The 22,231-nt window shown below is 42.3% G+C and overlaps 1 protein-coding gene and 2 non-coding genes across 3 annotated transcripts; all 3 read left to right on the top strand.

Annotated features, from left to right (window-relative positions):
• Positions 1-730: 730 nt before the first annotated feature.
• Positions 731-22,105, top strand: pabpc1b (poly A binding protein, cytoplasmic 1 b). Its single transcript, XM_060942397.1, has 15 exons — positions 731-1,475; positions 5,834-6,027; positions 6,118-6,233; positions 6,461-6,600; positions 8,464-8,558; positions 13,490-13,627; positions 13,873-13,968; positions 15,507-15,779; positions 15,957-16,047; positions 16,413-16,523; positions 17,142-17,290; positions 17,414-17,498; positions 17,611-17,741; positions 21,182-21,283; positions 21,683-22,105. Exons 1-14 carry the CDS (start codon positions 1,283-1,285, stop codon positions 21,275-21,277), a joined length of 1,908 nt encoding a protein of 635 aa, XP_060798380.1. The 5' UTR covers positions 731-1,282; the 3' UTR covers positions 21,278-21,283; positions 21,683-22,105.
• LOC132901052 (small nucleolar RNA SNORA5) lies at positions 6,667-6,802 on the top strand. The gene has a single exon (XR_009656830.1). It is a non-coding gene; the product is annotated as a small nucleolar RNA SNORA5 (small nucleolar RNA).
• On the top strand, positions 13,648-13,783 carry LOC132901053 (small nucleolar RNA SNORA5). The gene has a single exon (XR_009656831.1). It is a non-coding gene; the product is annotated as a small nucleolar RNA SNORA5 (small nucleolar RNA).
• Positions 22,106-22,231: the final 126 nt, after the last annotated feature.

The raw sequence follows: 22,231 nt of genomic DNA, 5'->3' as shown, positions 1-22,231 counted from the left end.
AGATGGAGCAGCACGAAGAGCGGTTGATCGAGGAAGTGAGAAAGTACGTACATCTATACGACTCCAGTGCTAGTCATTATAAGTAACCGGAGGATAAACACTCCACTAACCACACCCACCAACTACTCCTAGCGATTTCGCGCCCCCTTACGTTGTGGAGGTGAATAACATCGCGCACGCCTATTACTCCCCGCTCAACGATAAATTACAACTGTCTGCGAAAAGCTATCTGCGAAAAGCCTTGTCGCAAGAGCATGCAGAGGCCTTTAGTCAGACAGAACTGAGGAAGCCTTTCGGATGAGAGGCGAAACGTTTTCAAGAATCTTCAAGCAAGTCCAGTTGCTCTCTTCTACCAACCACAGATTACTATGTACCTGCATGATTGAGATTCGTCACAGATATCCCCATCAGTTCTATCCAGTTTTTTTAAAGACGCATTTTAACAGTGATCTCAGGAACTTGTGTAATGGAATGGCCCAGAGCAGTGGTAGGAACGGGAAGTTCACGCGAGCTGGATATGGAACAGTGCTTCCTTCAGAACAGTGATTAATTCAATTACACAAGGTTGTTAATAACGCGTTTATAAATTGTTTTTTCGACACCCTATGACCACTGTGTGCGCGCGCGCTTGAGAAATGGTTCGTTCTGATGATTCATATTAACCTCCCGTGAACGTGAATGGAACATTCCTGGTGACGTCACAGGCGGTATAAAGGCACCCAGTGAGGCGGCCGAGCTCTCCCCGAAACCCCCCGGCTGTTAGTGCGGTGTGAGTGCGTGTGTGCTCCGGAGCTAGCCTCGGCACACATTCTATAAAAAATTAAAAATCCAAAAAAAATTTAAAAACATTTAAAAAACTCTTAAAAAATTTTTCTTTTCTTTTTATATAAAAAAAATCATCGGTGAAGCAGGAGCTGCTCGGTATCGGTACATCACTGAGGAAGAAGTTAGCTTAGCTGATCTGTGAAGGCCTGACTGGAACTGTAGCCAATCCAAATCGACATTTTGAAAACTTGTATCTTAAAAAATAAATAAATAAGCGTCGTGGAATTTCGAACGTCTTACATTTTTCGAATTTTAAGGTATTTCGAAGCCCAGTTTTAATTCGAAATTCTGTTTTTTTCCCTCTCGGCTAAGCTAAGCTAACTGACAAACTCGCCGAAGAGAAGTCGCGTGCGCGTCATTTCGAATCAGCCGCCAGTCAGTCAGTCAGTTGTCTCCGCGCGCGCCGACCGCAGGTTACATTTGCGAAATTTAAACCCAAACAAAAACAAGCTCCAAGATGAACCCCAGCGCTCCGAGCTACCCGATGGCCTCCCTGTACGTCGGAGACCTTCACCCGGACGTGACCGAGGCGATGCTGTATGAGAAGTTCAGCCCGGCCGGCGCCATCCTCTCCATCCGCGTGTGCAGGGACATGATCACGCGCCGCTCGCTCGGCTACGCCTACGTTAACTTCCAGCAGCCCGCAGACGGTAAGTGGAAAGATCGAGAAGGAAAAAAACCCGAGGGGTTGTGTCGCGGGGGTTTAAATTCCCCAGATCCGCGGCGTGAGCTACTCTGGGCCTACCTGCCCCCCCCCAACTGCTAACGCTAACAAGTGCGCAGAACACAGAAATCCGGAAGTAAACATTCTCACTTTTTTTTGTATCACGCGTCTTCACTGTTCCTTGTACTTTTTCAATACTTCCTTGAACTCGGGCACCCACGTGGCTCTGAATTTAAATGCCTCGCCAGCTAACTTTGTTAGCCGTGAACTCCCATCAGGCCTTGCTTCATTTAATTAATACTGATCCTCAGCCTGACGAGCTGTTCACACGTGGCCACGTTTCACCTCGGAGTCTTGAAATGCACGCCTCTAATTTGAAAGCATGCACGTGTGTCCCTCATGGTGGTGCCGATGACGACACAGGAACCATTTTATAACTTGTTGAATCCTGGCATGGGTCAAGCTGTTCAGTTACAGCTTTAAGGGTTGAGTCTCGGTTTTGTTTTGTCATGTGCTTGACCCTACCCCCACTGTGAGGTCGAAGGGCCTCTGCATGCTCTTGTGACAAGGCTTTCGCAGATAGCTTTTCGCAGACAGTTGTAATTTATCGTTGAGCGGGGAGTAATAGGCGTGCGCGATGTTATTCACCGCCACAACGCAAGGGGGCGCGAAGTCGCGAAATCGCTAGGAGTAGTTGGTGGGTGTGGTTAGTGAGTACTTATAATGACTAGAACTGGAGTCGTATAGATGTATGTACTAACTCGATCAACTGCTCTTCGTGCTGCTCCATCTTCGCTCGTGTTTTTAAAAATGGCGGCGTCAAACCAAACCAGGAAAGTAGGGAAGCAGAAGTGCGTGTACAGCGGATGTAGAGTGGACCAATCAGAGCCCTCTTGTCTGCGAGGCTTCTGCGGTGGTCACAATTTTTGGGAGGTGCGCGCAAAGCGTCTGCGAAGGTGGGGGGGCTACGCAGACGCTATCTGCGACGCCGTCTGCGAGGACTGGGTTGTCAGCATAAATTGGCCTGAAGTTCACACAGATGAGATTTCCTGATCCTTAGTTGGAATCTGTGAGAAGGGGGGGGAGAGAAGCCCTCAGGATTAAGAATGGAAATGAATGAAGTGGATATTGATCTCAAATTGGTGTGAATTTTACTGATACGATTCCAGAAGAACCTCATCACCTATAACTTGATATTACATTACAGGCATTTAGCAGATGCTCTTTTCCAGAGCGATGTACAACATACCCAGAGCAGTTGGGGGCTATTTGCCTTGCTCAAGGGCACTTCAGACATTCCTGCTGCTTCCGGGAAATCAAACCAGCAACCTTTTGGTCCCCAAGCTGCTTCTCTAACCATTAGGTTATGGCTTCCCCCATGATAAGCTTGTGTACTGATCAAATTAGTGTGTTTCATTAAAGATGATTTAATCAGGTGTATTTGAGAGATTTACTCTTCTGCTCACTCATTTTTAATCCAGAATGACTTACAATTGAGACGAGATGCAACAGAGTGATTAAGGGTTAAAGGTCTTGCTCACTGGTTGGACTTTAACTCAGAACCTTATCAGGTTATCCACACACTGATGGAGTGATGTAGCAAAAAAATCACAATAAGTGATGCACAGTATTATCATGATGTATGATAAGGGCTGCTACAGGTTGAGTTTTTGGTCAGTGACTTTTCCAGGAAAAGGAAGAAACAGCTAATATCAGGGTTTATTACAGTGAGTAATAAAGGCATTATAAAGCCTCGGCCGGTCACTATAAATTTTGTTGGACGATATATTGTCTCAGAAATTATTGCGATAAATATTATTGTTGACGTCTTTTCAAGACAATTTTATGCCACTAGTAAAGTAACAATGGTCATGCAAATACACCCTTTCAAAGAACAGTAAACTTTTTAATTAAGTCAACTTGGTCAGTTCAACAGTGGAATGTAAAAAAATATAAATAACCTAAAGAAATAAAACAACAAACAAAACCACTTACAACAAAACCAATAAATAAAATGCAATCTATGGCTCTTAAAAATTGCACTTAAGTAACTATTAACTTGGCACAGGGTAATAAAGACATTCTTTTCTTCACAGGCAACACTCTGCCAATCCAGTTTCTCAAAGATCAGTACCCAGATAAAGAAAGTGCAAAGTAACAACGTATTGCCAGCTGTCATTTGGATAAAATTAACAGCAATTAGAACAAGATATGTCGGCGAGGGCGTAGGTTTGGTATTAACACTGGTGGAGACATAAACCCAATGCCAACCCCCAGTGGCGCCAACTTCACGTCAACATTAGAGGGTCACAATATTTTGCTCTGTTGCGTTCCACCAAAAAAGTCTCCATCTCTCCAAAGGCCAGACTTTTTTAAAATTTGAAGTTCAGAACTGTAGTAATTCATTAATAATATGCAATTCATTTGATTAATTGCAAATCTTGCATGTGGTGATTAACTCATTCTACCAATTTGCAAATGTGGTTTACAAGTGAGTAACGCACTGACTGTCGGGAGGGAGTATGTTCCTTTCCCTCATTAATGGAAGTAAAACCCATCCGGAGCCTTAAACACTGCGTTCCATGAGGCTGGCAGGGGGAGTCGCTCTCTTCTGTGGGATCTGTAACTAGTTTAGAATGCTAGTTTAAGCTGAAATGTGATTGATCTAACAGTAAAACAGCACGAGGGCTCGAGAACTTTGACGTGTCGAAAAGTTAGTTTTACTTGGCAACAGAATGTATCTGAATTCTGATTGGCTGTTATATTATTGCCCTTTTGTTGTCGTCTTGAGCCCAGAGAGGAGGGAGTGACAGGGTTCTACAGAAAAGTTTTTTGCTGACTGCTTTCAAATGAACCGCCTCAAAAACCAATCAGTTCAGCGTGTGTATGTACTTTGCATGTGACGTTTTCAAAAGAGAGGCGAAGTAACCAAAAATTTCTGATCCAGAAGGTGGAGGCTGTTCTGCTTATTACATGAAAATGTTTGATTTGATTGTTCGAGGCCCAGACACCTTTTAATGTCCACATCACCATCGGGTTGTTGTTTACATGTATCATGCTACCCGAACTCGGTCAGGGCTCTGCAGGTCTTAACTGAAGCGCTTCAGATTAAGGGTTAGCGGGCTGCTAAAGTTTGCAGGCACGTCACAAGCAAGACTCGGTGCAATATTAGCCAACATTTGTTAACTGATTAATTTTACAAGTTAATCTAACGGTACATTCCTCAAGGACAGTTTGCTAGCTAGCAGCTGCTCACTGCACTGCAACCGCACTTGCTAATTGACATGGTAGTCGAACATGCTTGCTGTTTTCGCGACCACGCCCCCGGAGCGAATATTCATGAGTGAATTTTGCGTGGTTTCGCCCAGTGGAAACCTACAGTAATCATTTGTGTGCCATGCACAGAGCGTGATTATTTTTTATTTATTTATTTTTCTTCAATCAGAAATATTGGTAGGGACACGTCCATACCCAATTCTACACCTGTGGTCTGTAGAACAGAGCAACATGTTGTCTTTTCCCCATTCAGTGGATCCCCTGGCTGGATAACTGTTGCATGCTGGGAGGCCCCGCCTCTGACAGAGAGCCGCGTGAGACGACAGAAAACAGCGCGGTGTTTTATTCAGTCAGTGGGTCAAGCTAATACTCTGGCGACTTCCCTATGTAGATGTACAGCACGTAAATGCCAAAATCGCAGTAAAGAATTTTTATGGAGTTCATTTTCATTTACCGTATGATAAGTCAGTATATGGAGTTTGCATGTTCTCCCCGTGTCCGTGTGGGTTTCCTCCGGGTGCTCCGGTTTCCCCCACAGTCCAAAGACATGCAGGTTAGGTTAACTGGTGACTCTAAATTGAGCGTAGGTGTGAATGTGAGTGTGAATGGTTGTCTGTGTCTGTGTCAGCCCTGTGATGACCTGGCGACTTGTCCAGGGTGAACCCCGCCTTTCGCCCGTAGTCAGCTGGGATAGGATCCAGCTTGCCTGCGACCCTGTAGAAGGATAAAGCGGCTACAGATAATGAGATGAGATGAGAAGTCAGTATATTGAATATTGCGACAGGCCTAATAAAGCCTGACCATTTTACTCTCATCACACGTTTCAGTACTCTGTGCGTCAGAACACTGAGAGCCTTCATTAATGCTGAATGAGTTGAGTAGGCTGAGGAGGAATAGGTTTCGGGAAACAGCAGCGTGTGGAAGCACTAAAATGGCTCCTGCTTGTTTCTTCTGTTCTTTTAAGGATAAAGACCTTAGGAGCACACTTTTAGATCAGTGCACAAACTTTCACAGTGAATTAAAAGAAGGTTGTATTTTATTCTCCCCCCCCCCCCCCCCCCCCTCCAGCTGAGCGTGCTCTGGACACAATGAACTTCGACGTGATCAAAGGCAGGCCGGTGCGCATCATGTGGTCCCAGCGTGACCCATCGCTGAGGAAAAGTGGTGTTGGTAACATTTTCATTAAGAACCTGGACAAGTCGATCGATAATAAGGCCCTGTACGACACCTTCTCTGCTTTTGGCAACATTCTGTCCTGCAAGGTAACATGTCTGTGGTGAACCTTTAGCAGTTTGTGTGTGTCTTGTGCATGGCCACTTTGCATGAATTTGCTCCCGTTTGTCGTCTTAAAGGTCGTTTGTGATGAAAACGGATCCAAGGGATACGGCTTTGTGCACTTTGAGACCCAGGAGGCGGCTGAAAGAGCCATTGAGAAAATGAATGGCATGTTGCTCAACGACAGAAAAGTGTAAGTGGGCGATTTTAACCTGCACTTGTGAAGAAACTAACAGGTCAGATCTTGTACTACTAAAGCGACAGTGTGCTTTTAAACGAATGTGTTATAACTGAAATATCCTGTGTGAAGCTTGGTTTTCTCAGCACTGAATGAGCTCAGCGTTTGGATTGATGTGTAGCTTTTGATACTAATCATCTTTTGAATATTCAGACTTCTGTTGACTGTCTTGACTCGCACAGGTTTGTGGGTCGCTTCAAATCTCGCAAAGAACGCGAGGCTGAACTGGGAGCCAGAGCCAAAGAGTTCACCAACGTTTACATCAAGAACTTTGGAGAGGATATGGACGACGAGAAACTGAAGGATGTCTTCAGTAAATATGGTACGTCTTCCTGTTGTACGCTTTCTCTTTGACCTGCATGTAAACTAGCACAAATGGGATGAGGATCGCAGCTTAGTCAAATTCAGTGCGTCCTGTTCAGTGGGCTGTACTGGCCACAGGGCTGCCACAGTGATGTCATAGTCCATGGGCCCCGTGTTTTAGCAGAGTGGATACTGGGGATAAATAATGGCTATGTACAATCACCAGATCGCAAAGTCTGGGCGGTGCACTGAATGCAACCCAGAGATAAACGCGCACATGTGCGTGCGGTCAATAAAGTGCTAGGATGCATGGATAAAGCTGTGAATTGCATGGGTTTTTCATTGAAAATTAAGTTATTCCACGAAATCGAGTCGTACATGAGCTGATAGCTGACGAGGCGTGTAACACTGGGTTGTCTATAAGCCATGTGCGATGAGATTAAGTGCAATAACTGTTTTATTCTATCCACATTCACTGCGTATTTTTATTTTAGAAACATGGCATTTTTACTTTTTGTAAATGTGATAAATAAAAACTTTATACAAAATGTCTGACAAAATCTTTTCTGCTGAGGCAGATTTCTTAAAAACCTATCGATGATGGCACGAATTAACTTTAGTGTTTTTGTAGAAAGCACAGTCTTGCTGTTGTGCTGAGGCATAGAATAGCTTTAGACACTTTATTTCATTCTTCCTTGGACATTTCAGTTCTGTAATTTTCAAACTTCTTTGAGCTTTTGAACCGGTCTAAAAAAATTCAACAAATTTTAACACTTTAAAGCTGTACTACCTTTCAGATTTTTCAAGTGTAGGTTTTAAGAATTTTCCCCGACACCCAGTCATTTTTGTTGGGTGACCGAAAGCTACTGAATTTGAATCACAGACTTTCAATTTTATTAGTTTTTTTTAAAAAATAGAACAAATAATGAATTTATCTTCACATGGTCCAAAATTCTCTGCCATTTTTTCCTGCTTCACCATGACCCAATTCAAGATACTACGTCATGCATCGCGTGGTGGGCTTTCCCCGTTCATGCAAGGCATTGTGGGATACAAATTTGAAACAGGAGAGAAAAATGGACGTGAGTGTGCGAATGAAACGTGAAAGAGCGACTACAGTAACGGAAAGAAAGCGAGAAGAAAAGACGTTATGTTCTATACGAAGGAAAGGAAACGCAGGACCAAACTAATAAATATGGGCGCTCAGCGAGCACCTCGGTGTGATCAGCTGTTCGTTTAGCGACAGAATGATGGAACTGTCAGTGCACGCTCAAAGGGATGCCAGCTGCCGTAAAACCCAAAAGAAGAAGGTAAACCTGCGCATGCGCACACGGACTTCCTCTGTCTGCTTGACTGCGCCAAGCGAGCGATTTCATGCACATTATTTGCTTTAATCCCCTCAAATTAAATAACTTCCCAGCCACAGAATGGCCTGATATTTTGTGAGATATTACAGAAATAAACAGATATCACAATCACAACATTTCAGAGGGAACTAAATTTCACCGATTTTATGAAATCAAAAGGCCGTCTAACTTTAAAGATTAAGAATGTAAGCAAACTGGCAAAATGACTAGCAATTTGTGAAAAATGTGATAATAGTTCTTGAAAAATAAGATCTTAGCATCAAATACTTTCATTCTATATTCTTTTGCTTTTTTTATTTTTGCGTTTTTGTTTGAGTAGATTTTTTGTCCTCGGTTGGTTCAGTAACACGCTCCGCCATCTTGTTTTTCTCTACTCACAGTATATGAGCCATTAGTAGAGTAGCCAATCGGAGCGCGCCAATTCCAGTGAATGTGGATGGAATAATTTCAGTTAGCACTTAAACAGGTAAATAGAATTAACAATCTCCCCCACCCACTCTTTCTTCCCTCGCTAGGTAACGCTATGAGTATCCGTGTCATGACTGACGACAGTGGCAAGTCCAGAGGTTTCGGCTTTGTGAGCTTCGAGAGGCATGAGGACGCTCAAAAGGTACGGTGTCGGGCTTTGCTCCAGTAAAGGACTATTAGTGCCATCAGACTTAAAAAAAAAAAAAAGTCTGAGCGTGTTCAGAAAGTATACAGCCATGTGTGTGAAGGAAGGTGCCCTCTTACTGTGGAAGAAACAACGTCCTGAGGTCCCTTTGTGCCTTCATGTCCATACTTGGTGTGTTTGAGTGCTGTTTTGGTTGTATTGTGATCTCCTTCGCTGTTCTAAGATGGTAGAACATGCGACTGTGTTAATTTCTGTATTGGGTTTTATATGCTGATGTTCCGCTGCTTTGTATAGTGTATAAGTGACCCATGTCCATGAAAGCATGTTATTCGTATCCTCAACACAGATAATGATTTAGAAAAAAAAAAAATCAAATTTAATGCGCTGGAGACGCACACAGGGCACTGCCTCTTATTGTTTTAGCTTCAGTATCTTTAATCCTCTGAAATCTAACTCAAATTTTGCCTGTTTTTAAATCTCTTAAATTAACAGTGAATTCAAAGGAACTCCTCAGTAATAAATAATAAACTCCTCAGCTGTGACTAAACCTTCCTGATGCTGGTACACTTTCCATGAAAAACACTTTCAGTTCTCTGTTCCGTCACCTTCACTCTGTAGAATGTACTAAAAACAAAGGAATAGACGCAATTAAAAAAGCACGGGGAAGTACTTTATGGGCATACGGTGCTTTCCGAGCACTCGGTACTGGTGTGTACAGGTGTGCACCCTTGCAGCACTTCCTGCCATGTCGTCAAACCATGACTCATGCTGTTGAGATGAAAATTATTCCTACTGGTGTGTATGTACAGTAAATCGTTGTTGCAGACTGCGTGACTGGTGTCAGTCAGTGAATAAAAGCCTCGGTGGTTTGTGGGACTGCAGGAGGCTGCTTTTGTTTAGAACGGTGCCTGTAAAACCTGTGACTGAGCTTGGATTTGGGGCTTTCTGTTGATCTCCGCAGTGATGTGTAATGTCGTGTACACTCACACCAAATGGTTGTGTGTTTTATGAAACACTGAAGGGTACATCATGATTAAGATGAACGATCTCAGATGAGATTCTTGGGTGTTTATCAGGAAATCCAGAATGACCAGGTGAGCTATTTAACAAAGGCATGCATGCTAATTATAGATACCGTATTTTTCGGACTATAAGTCGCACTTTTTTTCATGGTTCGGCTGGCCATGCGACTTATACTCCGGTGCGACGTATATATGTTGTTGTTTTTTTTTTTTTTTTTCCACCGCGGAATAACTGGAGCTGATGCTGAGTCTGACGACAGCCACGCAGAAGAGGAGGAAACGGCGCTTCGTCTGCCGCTGGAGGCAGAGTTGTTCAGAAGCGACACCGAGGATGTGGAATTCAATGGATTTGCTGATTTGGAGTGAAATCGTCAGCTTGATAAACTTGATTGACCTGTGTTTTATTATTAATGATAGGCCTATAGTTATTTAAATAAGTTATGTAGTGATTTTAGGCAGTGCTTAATTTGTGAAGTGGGAGGTCCCAGAACGCAGGAGGTGGGTGGGTCCGGCGACTCAAAAAAAAAAAAAAGGCGGGGGATGGTTTACTATAACTTTACGCACATGCGCTTATTGTGTGTGTGAAATAATAATAATAATAATAATAATAATATCAGACATTATGATCTTAGAAAACGCTTTAGTGACAAACAGTTACAGACAGTAATATGTCGTGATATTATAAAATATTAATTTTTATTAGTCTATATATTAAATTATATATTACATTTATCTTCTAAAATAACAGACTGTACTCATCACAACCGGTTTATTTCACCATTGGAGATCAGATCACACAAGACATGAGTTAAATGACTCATTTTAAGGATTTAAGTAGGGGATTTAAAAGCGGTTGTTGTTTTTTTTTTCACTAGACGGTTGTTTTTACTACCGTACCTGTCTTTGGAGATGATATACCTATAGCCTACTTGACCTCTGATTTGATGAAATAAAATTCGACAAAAATGAAGAATGACACTCCTCGATGATGACTACAGCTTTAATAACACAGATGAAAGAGCCATGGGGCGATAATAAGCCCTACCGGTAAAAATATTCTAAAAGCAAACTGATTAATGCATCAGTAATAGGCTACTAATATTAGTTATAATAATAATATAGGCTATTAGTAATAACGATAGTGATGGTATTAAAGATAGTAGTAGATATTTAAAATAATCAGACTAGGCTACTTACAGGGCAAAGGGCGCGTTATCACTGCTCAGCTGTTTGTTTATTAAATAAACAATGCAGTCACGCAGTAACCACGCGCCGCTTATCAGATACAATCACAGATTCCATGGATAGAATAACACTTCAAAAAAGTGCGACTTATAGTCCGGTGCGACGTATATATGTTTTTTTCGTCTTCATAATGCATTTTTTGGCTGATGCGACTTAAACTCCGGAGCGACATATAGTCCGGAAAATACGGTAATATATCAGCATGATGAACAAGGACTAAGCAGAAATGGACGTTTTAAATTTTTTTATTTAAAGAATATCTTTGATTTTTCCCTCGAACAACGAACAGCTTGGATTTCACATGGCAGATAAGACTAGGCGGGAAAATAAGTTCCAGGAAACGTAAATGGATAAATACTTGAGACGCTAATAGTGGGTATCATAACCTGCTCCTGCCTCCAAAATAGAAAAATGCTGCAACATGTGTACATCTGCAAGTAACAAGATTAGAAAGCGGTCAGCAAACTCAAGTCCAATTTAGAGGGCACAAGTTCAGTCTAAGATGTTCTTGGACATCCTTGTAATAAAGATGATGATAAAGTAGACCCAATATATTTTAAGTAAGGGTCCCAGACCTTGTGAAAGGAGTCCACTGTGGAGTGGCGCAGACAGGAGTTATATTCACTAGGGATGCACTCCATAATGATGATATGCCAAAACATTTTGGATGGAGCCACATTCTTGGTCCAAAAGAGCAGGATGTTCTTCCTGGCAGCAAAAGTCAACAGGTTAAATAGTTTTTTGTGTTTACAACATGAGCATCTGGGAAGCCAAGCAGGAGACACATGGGATTAAGCGGAATTGGGACACCAAATATGACGGACAGTTCTTTAACAATATCAGACCAGTAACTTTATAACTTGACACGTGACCAGAGACTGTGGAAGTAATGACCAGTTTCAGAGTTGCACTTCCAGCAGAGCACAGACACATTAGAATCCATTAGGGATGTCCCGATCAGGTTTTTTTGCCCTCCGATCCGATACCGATCATTTGATTTTGAGTATCTGCCGATACCGAGTCCCGATCCGATACTTCTTATAATCCATAAAAAATAAAGACGAGGAAAGAAACGGATCCAGGATGTTCCTCATTTTTTATTTAACACCTTATTTTAACATCCAACAACTCCGTTAGCAAACAGAGCACTTACGTGAGGCAGTTTGAACAATAAATAACAAATTAAAAAAATAACCTTAAAATACCTGGCAGGAATGTAAACAAATAAAAAAAAATAAAGTGCCACAGTGCCGGTAATTTGCTTTTAAGAACGCATCTCACAGTGGTGTACAGTAATTTCAATTAAGGAAATGAACGTTTTTCTTGATGAAAACAAGCATTTCTACCCTTTCAGGTTTGAGCCCGTTTCTTTTGTCATCCAACGAAAAAAAAAATGATCTCATGCTTTGCTTTCCGCTTCGAACTGCTTCCGTGTTCAACTTTGCCGGCAACAGGCAGCCAATAACCAATAGCGTCTCCGCTACAAAGTGATGTCATGCCGCACGCGTTGATGTTGCTGTGTTGAGACAAGAGGTCTGGTCTCACTCTGTGCCAACGCATAGCTATTGATGTGTTAAAAATGAGAATATATATATATATATATATATATATATATATCCGATCCCTGATCGGGAGGCAATGCCCGATTCCGATCGAGTCTGAAACCATGTGATCGGGCCCGATTTCCGATCACGTGATCGGATCGGGACATCCCTAGAATCCATGTTATTTTTCAAAACAGGTGTTGAGTGTGATGCAGGATTCTGAATGGAGTGGATTTGGTGCGATTGCAAATGGAGGTTCTTGTAGCATTAGTCCACACCTTCTGCCAAACTGAGTCATCAATAATGATGCCTCGATCTTTCTCCCAGGCCTGTTTAGTAATGTTAAAGGTAGAAGGGAGGTTGTAATGCAAGGCCTTATACAAAATGCTTATCTGTTTCTTAGATACTTGTAAAGATGAGACTTTTTCAACATGTGAAATGGTATGTTTTGTTATTAAAGTAGTATTTTTAGTGATTAAATGTCTCATTTGTAAGTATCTAAAAAATTCACATTTTTATAAACCAAACTTTTGCTGTAGCTGCTTGGTCTGGTCACTGAAGTGGTCTCCTAGCTTTGTCAGTCCTTAATTGTGCCAAATCTTAAAGCCTTGGTCTAGACGACCAGGCATGAAGTCAGGGTTGTCAAAAATCAGAGTGAGGGGTGACGTTAGATGGTCATGGCCCCCCTAAAGCACGTATGGCTTTCCAGGCTTTGACTGTGTTTAGGGTGATCGGATTGGTACAGAGGTCTGTAACAGGTTTAGGATTACTCACAAACAGGTTCCATAGGGGACAGACAGACTGAAGATTCAATGTCAAGCCAAATCGAAGCAGGGTCGTGTTTAAGCCAATCTGCAATCACCCGAAGAGGAGTGGTGAATTGGTAAAGTCTCAAGTTTGGTGTCTCTAATCCCCCCCCCATTGGAGCCAGTCGTTTGCAGTTTTGCCATTTTAAGTCGGGCGTCCTTTTACTCCAAATGGAGTTCAGCCAGATTTGAGTAGTTTTCATGAGCATTCTGAAAATCTTGTGATACTGACTTTATCTTGACCATAAACTCCTGCCTGCCTGCCTGCCATCTGAAGTGTCGTTTTGGTGTTCCTTTATTCCCTTCTCCAGGCTGTGGACGAGATGAACGGGAAGGAGCTGAACGGCAAGCTGATCTACGTGGGTCGAGCTCAGAAGAAAGTGGAACGTCAGACTGAACTCAAGCGCAAGTTTGAGCAGATGAAGCAGGATCGGATGACGCGCTACCAGGTCTGTCTGATAAACACCAGCGCAGCCTTGTCAAATTCAGTGTGTCGTCCTCAGTGGGCTGTACTGGCCAAAGGGCTGCCACAGTGACGACCTAGTCCCTGGGCCCCATGTTTTAGTAGAGTGGATACTGGGGATAAATAACGACTATGTACAACCTGAAACGGTCAAAATGGAGTGAGCGTGTACCTGATAAACGTTAACGGTCACTAATGTTCACGTTTTTAACATGGTTGTGAAATGTGCAGGGTGTCAACCTGTATGTGAAAAACCTGGACGACGGCATCGACGATGAACGCCTGCGCAAGGAATTCTCTCCTTTTGGAACGATCACCAGTGCCAAGGTGAACTTTAGTCCTCGTATATCATTTAATATTTATTCAGGGCCTAATCTAGGGCACATAATGCGCGTTTTTTATCTGTCTGTCGCACATCCACTTTTTGGGCGTGAGAGTGATATCATGTATCTATTCATTTTGTTGCGCATTTATAAGTAGAGCGTGTAGTCGTGTTTTACTGAATCTTGTGCGTATCAATTTGTCAGCACCGGCTAACAAGCACTGCGGTAAATAGTGTTTACACACCAATCGGAAAGGACCGAAGTATTCCGAATGGTTTATTTAGCGGGTAAAACAGTTTTGTGAACTATTAGATCATTGGTCACTGAACCAGAAGACAGTGTATCTCAGCCAATCGTGTGAAGTGTTTTAAAAATACCCAGAAGCACATGGCATATCGCTCTGTCTCATCCAAACATAAGTTTGTGTACAAATATGATCTTAGAGTAATTATATGACAGTGTGAAGACATACTAAGTCATTTTGATTCTGATTGATAATGGGTTTTGTAGTTTGAATTTGATATTTTCCTAATGCCAATATACAATTAGTTTGATAATGTTTGGTATTATGCAAGTTTTATTTAAAAATACTATGAAATATTTAATCTGTTCTTGTGTAACTGTAGGGACTGTAAGACTGTAAATGATGGAGATTATATACTTTTTAGGAAGTCTGAATTTTGAGATTATCTCCAGTCATTTATGTCAAAATCTAGTTTAAACATGGGTAGATTGTTTAATGTTTTTGACTTTCATGAAAGGTGGTCTGAACAAAACAAACATGATAGCATTTTTAAATATTTGATAGCGATTTTATTTTATTCAGAAAGTCAGATTTTTCATCTTATTATTAATTAATAGTGGTAAGACTGCATGGATTTTAGACTTAACTATATCAAATGATGTAATATTAACCCAGTCATATTTGAAATGCAGCATTATACTACTGGTGGTCAAATTGGTAAAAATAGGCTGGTCACATGATTTATAGTAAAACAGTAACCTAGTCATAGAACAGAAAACTAGTCATATTTGTAAGGTTTTGCAGTATATAATTCATGTAGTTTTTGATCTAAAATCTTTACATTTTTAAAGTTCCGATCTGATCATAATGTTTGTGCAATACTATAAACTGTGGATAAGTGTTTGCTGATATGGTTTTCGTGTCACTGTATTAAAGGATGTGTATAGTGCCATAATTATATAGATTAACATCTGATATGAATGTTTGTTACATGTATTTAGTTTTATTAATAAAACTGTTCTGTTTATAGATGTACTCTTGAAAATATCTACCAGTGTATTACTTATTTTTCTGTCCCCACTAACTGGAACAAATGAGGGATATTTTTACCCATGTTAATATTTTCTGTCCCCTGTTTCTACAACGAGTGAGGGATCTGTCCCCTATTTTTAAATTCCTAGATTAGGCTCTGTTTGACTCTTTTACTCATTTATTTATTTTTAAATTTTTACAAATAGAAGGCTTTGATCTAGAGAAGTAGACTGCAGCATCACTGTGGGTGTGTTTTTGGTTTTCAGGTCATGATGGACGGTGGGCGCAGCAAAGGTTTCGGCTTCGTCTGTTTCTCCTCTCCTGAGGAAGCCACGAAAGCCGTGACGGAGATGAACGGACGTATCGTTGCCACAAAGCCGCTCTACGTGGCACTGGCTCAGCGTAAAGAGGAACGCCAGGCTCATCTAACCAACCAGTACATGCAGAGGATGGCCAGCGTCCGTGCCGTACCAAATCCTGTGCTCAACCCGTACCAACCTGCACCGCCGTCTGGGTATTTCATGGCTGCCATTCCTCAGGTGTGGATTTTTATTTATTTTATTTTTTAAAGTGATTTTGTAGTGTCTGAAGTTCATCCTATGTATGCGTGCTACAGGACTCCATTTTTGACACGAGGAGGGAGAGAAGTGGTATTATCAAACTGTTGCACCATTTCATAACACGGTTGGTTGATCTTTTCTCCTCTTCATTCTCAGGCCCAGAACAGAGCTGCGTATTATCCCACCAGCCAGCTTGCTCAACTCCGACCGAGTCCACGCTGGACTGCGCAGGGTGTCCGACCTCAGCGTAAGTGCCTTCAGCACACTGTGGGCTGCTTTCTAGAACGGGGTTCACTGACCTGCTGGAGAATCCTTTTAATCCAACATGATTTGTCCAGGGGTGAAAGAAGCCAGTGCATTAAACCCAGTTCAGAGCCTCGGACTCTTGTTCTGTGTAAATATTGACATGAAGTGTTGGTCTTCTGTAAACGAGTACGGTGTGTTAGGAAACTAAATTCAGCTCGAATTATTTTTAGCAGCGTTTGGTACAGCAACACGCTCGGTGAAGAAATTAGTTGGTTGCTTCACCTCAGTTTTTTTGCTCTGAGGTTGCACTTTAAAACGCACAATTCAGGCTTGTTTAATTTGAGTGTAATTATTTTTGGTCCCCAGATTTCCAGAACATGCAAGCCACCATGAGGCCCTCAGCCCCGAGACCACAGACCTTCAGCACTATGAGACCTGCCTCTCAGGTTCCTCGTGTGATGTCCACTCAACGCGTTGGTGAGTTTCTACGGTCACATCAGCACATGCAAATCTTTCTGCTTGATTTCAGATTTGTGGAAGTGTGGTTTTTTTTTTTTTTTTTTTGTTCTCTCTCTGTATTTTGAACACTTGATTTGGATTTGGTGTCCGCAGTGCTCTATCTGCTTTCTCACTGATCACTGGTGTGCAGTTAAACCGTTCAGGTCCACTTTAGGGAAGTTTAGCTGCTTTGGACTCCAGAAATTAAACACTGTGTACTCCAGCGGTCCACTGGAGTAATTTTTTTTCTTTTCTTTTTTTTTTTTTCCCTACTGAAGTGAAAAGATAAAATGAATAAGTTGTTAAAGATGTCTTGTTTCTACTTGTCAAATACATCCATTTTGTATGTCAGTTAATCCGGGCTCCAGTTCTCTGAAGTCTTTAGCAATGTTTCGTTATTAAGGAGCTTAATAGCACCAGTAGCATGAAGTAATACAGCTGTTTAGATTTTTCTGTTTCGTTTCTTGTTTTCTAGGAGTCGTGTTAATTACCTAATGACTGTTTACACCGTCTGCCATCTCGAGTTTGGGAATTCACGTTAACACTTCACATTCTCACCCTTCCTTCCTTCCTCTCTTGTCTCTTTCCGTCCTCCAGCTGCGCAGACAGTGGGTCCAAGGCCTTCGGCGGCTGCAGCTGCGGCGGCTGCGGCACCGGTGCGCACCATCCCGCAGTACAAATACACAGCTGGAGTGCGCAACCCTCAGCAGCACCTCAACACGCAGCCTCAGGTCTCCATGCAGCAGGTCAGACTGCAGTGTTTGGGGTTGTTTTTTATTTAATAACTTGCGCTCCTGCATATCATGTAAGGATTACTGTGAATGGTTTCCTTTGGTTTTGTGCTCATGGACTCTCTTCTCTCTTCCCAGCCTGCGGTGCATGTGCAGGGTCAGGAGCCTCTGACGGCCTCCATGCTGGCTGCAGCTCCACCTCAGGAGCAAAAGCAAATGCTGGGTGAGTTTCTGAACTTGGGCTTTATTTAGATATTGTGCTTTTTGAGCTGTAAAGCATTAATGAGGGTTTTTGTTTGGTTTCTTTCCCCTTCTTCTCTCTCCCACTCTTCCAGGTGAACGTCTCTTCCCTCTGATCCAGAACATGCACGCCAACCTGGCAGGGAAGATCACGGGCATGCTGCTGGAGATCGACAACTCTGAGCTGCTGCACATGCTCGAGTCTCCTGAGTCTCTGCGCTCCAAGGTGAGCGGTTGTGCTCATTAATCATGACGCGTCTCGTCTAGATATACCGCGACTGGGATGATGAGGCCATCCTGTTCAGTGGGGGAGCTCCTGCAGTGGCGGGAACCTTCACGCAGACTCCTGATGAGACACACAGGGGCCATCTGACCAGCACCGACGCGTTCTCTCACACACCACACCGTATTAACCACATTTCTCATGTCACATGACTGTACTTCCTAAATCTGTGCAGTAATTACTGGATAAATCGTAGTGTGAAGAGAAGTGTTCCAGCAGTTCACGTCAGGGTCCGTCCCCCCCAAAGTGCAGAGTCCGCTATGATGGAACACCCGTGGAACAGAGAGGGTTAAGTTCCTTGCTCAAGTGCCCAACAGGGGCAGCTTGGTGGTGCTGGGGCTAGAACCCCTGACCTTCAGATCAGTAACTCTGCGCCTTAACCATTGAGCCACTGCTGCCCCAACTTCAGGGTGGTTACAGTAGCTCTGCTTAATCGCTCTGTGATTCATTACAGCATCCACATGGTGTTTTAGATACAGTGGCATGCAAAAGTTTGGGCACCCTTGCTGAAAATGTGTTACTGTGAATAGTTAAGTGAGCAGAAGGTGAACTGATCACCAAAAGGCATAAAGGTAAAGACGACACATTTCTTTAATATTTTCCACAAGATTACATTTTTATTTCCATCATTTGCAGGCGTAAAATGCCAAAAAATTAAAAGGACCTGAAGCAAAAGTTTGGGCACCCTGCATGGTTAGTACCTAGTAACACCCCCTTTGGCAAGTATCACAGCTTGTAAACACTTTTTGTAGCCGGCTAATAATCTTTCAGTTCTTACCTGGGGGATTTTCACACATTCGTCCTTGCAAAAGGCTTCCAGTTCTACAAGTTTCCTGGGCTGTCTTGTATGCGCTGCTCTTCTGAGATCTATCCACAGATTTTCAATGATGTTTAGGTCAGGGGACTGTGAGGGCCCGGGCAAAACCTTCAGCTTGGGCCTCTTGAGGGATTCCATTGTAGATTTTGAGGTGTGTTTTGGATCATCATCTTATTGTAGGACCCGCCCTCCTTTTAACTTCAGCTTTTTTACAGATGGTGTGATGTTTGCTTCCAGAATTTGCTGGTATTTATTCGAATCCATGCTTCCCTCGACCAGTGAAATGTGTCCTGTGCCACTGGCTGCAACCCAACCCCAAAGCATGATGGATCCACACCCATGCTTCAGAGTCGGAGAGGTGTTCTTTTCCTGGAATTTGGCACCCTTTTCTCTCCAAACATACCTTTGCACATTGTGGCCAAAAAGTTCTATTTTGATTTCATCAGTCCACAGGACTTGTTTCCAAAATGCATCAGGCTTATTTAGATGTTCATTTGCAAACTTCAGACGCTGAATTTTGTGGCTCGGACGCAGGAAAGGTTTTCTTCTGATGACTCTTCCCTGAAGGTCATATTTGTTCAGGTGTTGCTGCATAGTAGAACAGTGCACCACCACTCCAGGGTCTGCTAAATCTTTCTGAAGGTCTTTTGCAGTCAACCAGGGGTTTTTATTTGCCTTTCTAGCAATCCAACGAGCAGTTCTTTCAGAAAGTTTTCTTCATCTTCCAGACCTCACCTTGATCTCCACTGTTTCTGTTAACTGCCATTTCTTAACATTACGATCTGAGGAAACAGCTACCTGAAAACACTTTGCTACGTTCTTGTAGCCTTCTCCTGCTTTGTGAGCACCAATTATTTTATTATTCAGAATGCGAGGGAGTTGCTTAGAGGAGCCCATGGCTGTTGATTTTAGGGACAAATTTGAGGAGTCAGAGAATTTATACAGCTTTGAAATCTGCATCATCTGACCTTTCCTAACGAAGAATTTGAACAAGCCACAGCTCAATAAGCTAATTAAGGTCTGGAAGCTTGGGAAAAGTTACCTAAGAACTCAATCTATTGGGGTGCCCAAACTTTTTTGTTTTCTTTTTTCACTCTCCAAAAGTACAAAACAAAAATAATACACAAATCTTGCTGAAAAGAAATGTCGTCTTTACCTTTATGCCTTTTGGTGATCAGTTCATCTTCTGCTCACTTAACTATTCACAGTAACAGACATTTTCAGTAAGGGTGCCCAAACTTTTGCATGCCACTGTATATTTTAAGGCAAGCATATGGTATATTATAGGCCTACATACAGGACATGTTTTTGGTGGAATAAAAATGTTCTATTCCCTTCTAGCAGGTTTCATTCATTTGGTTCGATAGCATGCAATATTGTTAGCATATCGCTTATCCTGCGTGTATTACATCACTCTACCCAGTGGAGAATGAGCGTTGAATATAGTTTGATATTGCACGGTTGTCAAGACAACATGACGTCAGACGTAAAGCTAGCCGCACACTACGCCGATTTTCAGCGTACCGAGCCAACTGAAGTCGTGAGTCGGGCGTAAAGACTAGTTTTCGATGGTACCGACTCATCTCGCAGCCGATTCGAAAAACTAATCGGGAGCCAGACTGATCGGCGAGAGTCGCTAGCAATAGCCAATCATATCTTTCGCATATAACACGTGACATCATTAAACACAATTTCTAGCGTGAGAAATACGTGTTGGTAGCACCTAATGCAGGTATATACTGTAATTCCATAGACTGAAGCTTTATCCATAGACACAGTGGGCTGGAAAGCCACTCTGCTCAAGTTGTGGTTGAATTCCAAATCGCTTTAACTCCCCTATACAAGTGCACTATTTAAGGTTGGGAATAATAGCTCATGCAGCCTAGATAGTGCGCTACATATTCCGTGTTGTCACTTGTAATTCAGCCTGTAGCATCTTCAAGTGTTGGATTTAACAGTAACTATATCCAATAGCCAATCACAAAGCTGTTAAGTTGTCACGTGATATTTAGCGGAATGTTTATGATGCTTAGTTCGCATAATCTCGTTTGGTGTCGCTTCAATCGCGACTGCACTCGTCAACAGTCGTGAGTTAGTCGGGGATATGTGCGTGCCCTGTCGGGAGTCTGCTCTGAAATGGGTCGGTTCGGTACCGCGTGGATTGGTGTAGTGTGCGGCTAGCTTAAAACTTCCGCGCTAGCAAGTGAGCGACTGACAATTTGTAAACAAACATGGCTGCCAAGTTTGCTTTGTTAAATACAGAAGATTTTTGAGAGAATCTTGAAAGAGAAAGACTCGTTGAACACCCGAAAGGAATGTGTATTATAATAATATAGGCTGATTATTTTTTTCGTGGTCTATCGGATATATTCCATTCAGTGACTCGTCTTTGACTCGTTCAGTATTGTGCTCGCTGAATGGAATATATCTGATGTACCACAAAAAAAAAATCAGCCAATATTATAAAAGTGGGACCTCAGCCCCGTACACACAGCTTTCCAAATGAAGTGGTGTGTGAGAGAGTACGTAATGGAGGATAATTTGTGCTCGTCTACTTGTGTTTCAGGTTGATGAGGCTGTTGCTGTGCTCCAGGCTCACCAGGCCAAAGAAGCTGCTCAACAGAAAAATGTGACCAACTCCACTGGAGTGCCGAGCGTCTAAGCCGAGGTAATGGAACACGTCACCTGTTTGGCCTGTGTGCATGGTGCTGTGTGAGAGAGAATGACCATTCTAATCAGGATCGTTAAGTGCACACTCACTGGTCAAATTGACGATCTCGTATGTTCCAGTGCCAGTTAAAAGGAAGCTGCGTTCAAGTCTGCGTTCTCTTCACTTTCCAGACAATCAGTTAATGATTCCTGACTAGAACACTAAATGCCATGGATCAGTAAGACTTTAGTTTCAGATTAGTAGTGATCGTGCTCAATAACCGCTCCAGGACAGCAGGAAAGGATTTTTTGCATTTTCCAGTTTAAAAACCAAAGCTTTACTGGTTTGGTTTTAGTGTTTGGTTTTTTTTTTTGGTTTTGTGTAATGACTGCTTGCTTGTTTCTTTTGTTTCCCCAGGGAGGATCTTTTGAACTTGCTTCACCGAGGGGGGAGAAAAACCATATTAAACATCGAAAAAACATGGAAAACTGCAAAAAGATGGAAATGATATTTAAAGGAAAAAAAAATAATGGAACTGAACTCTGCCAGGCCTAGGGAAGATGAAACTAGGTCTAGTCAATTATCTTTAAAAAAAAAAATTTAAAAAAAGAGAAAAATAATTAAAAATGAAAAAATGGAAAATTGGGGGTTTTAAAGAAAATGCCATAAAATTATAGAGAGAGGGGGAAATTGGACCCTCTATCATTCCTTATTTTATTCCTTTTATTCCTCGCCTGCTGTGTGTTCGGTTCTGAAGATGAGAACTGAACCACATGGGCAATGTGAACAATTCTGCAGAATTGAAATGTGCTTGCTCAAATAAAGCTAAATTCTGAGTCATTAACGAGTGCCGGAGTGGTTTTTATTGTTTTTCAGATGGACCGTGATCGTTAAACCACACAATATCCCTCCCGTTTTGTGTAGTTTACATACACATGCAGTTTCTGCTGGATGCTATAGAGGGCG

Source organism: Neoarius graeffei, chromosome 16, assembly GCF_027579695.1.
Source record: "Neoarius graeffei isolate fNeoGra1 chromosome 16, fNeoGra1.pri, whole genome shotgun sequence".
NCBI lineage: Eukaryota > Metazoa > Chordata > Actinopteri > Siluriformes > Ariidae > Neoarius > Neoarius graeffei.
The sequence above is the reverse complement of the archived record's forward strand: the minus strand, read 5'-3'. Positions and strand labels throughout refer to the sequence as shown.

Coding starts and splice junctions, on each gene's coding strand:
- pabpc1b (XM_060942397.1), top strand. CDS start 1,283: ATGAACCCCAGCGCTCCGAGCTACCCGATGGCCTCCCTGTACGTCGGA. Junction 8,559..13,489: donor GGCATGAGGACGCTCAAAAG/GTACGGTGTCGG, acceptor TCCCTTCTCCAG/GCTGTGGACGAGATGAACGG. Junction 13,969..15,506: donor GAACGATCACCAGTGCCAAG/GTGAACTTTAGT, acceptor TTTGGTTTTCAG/GTCATGATGGACGGTGGGCG.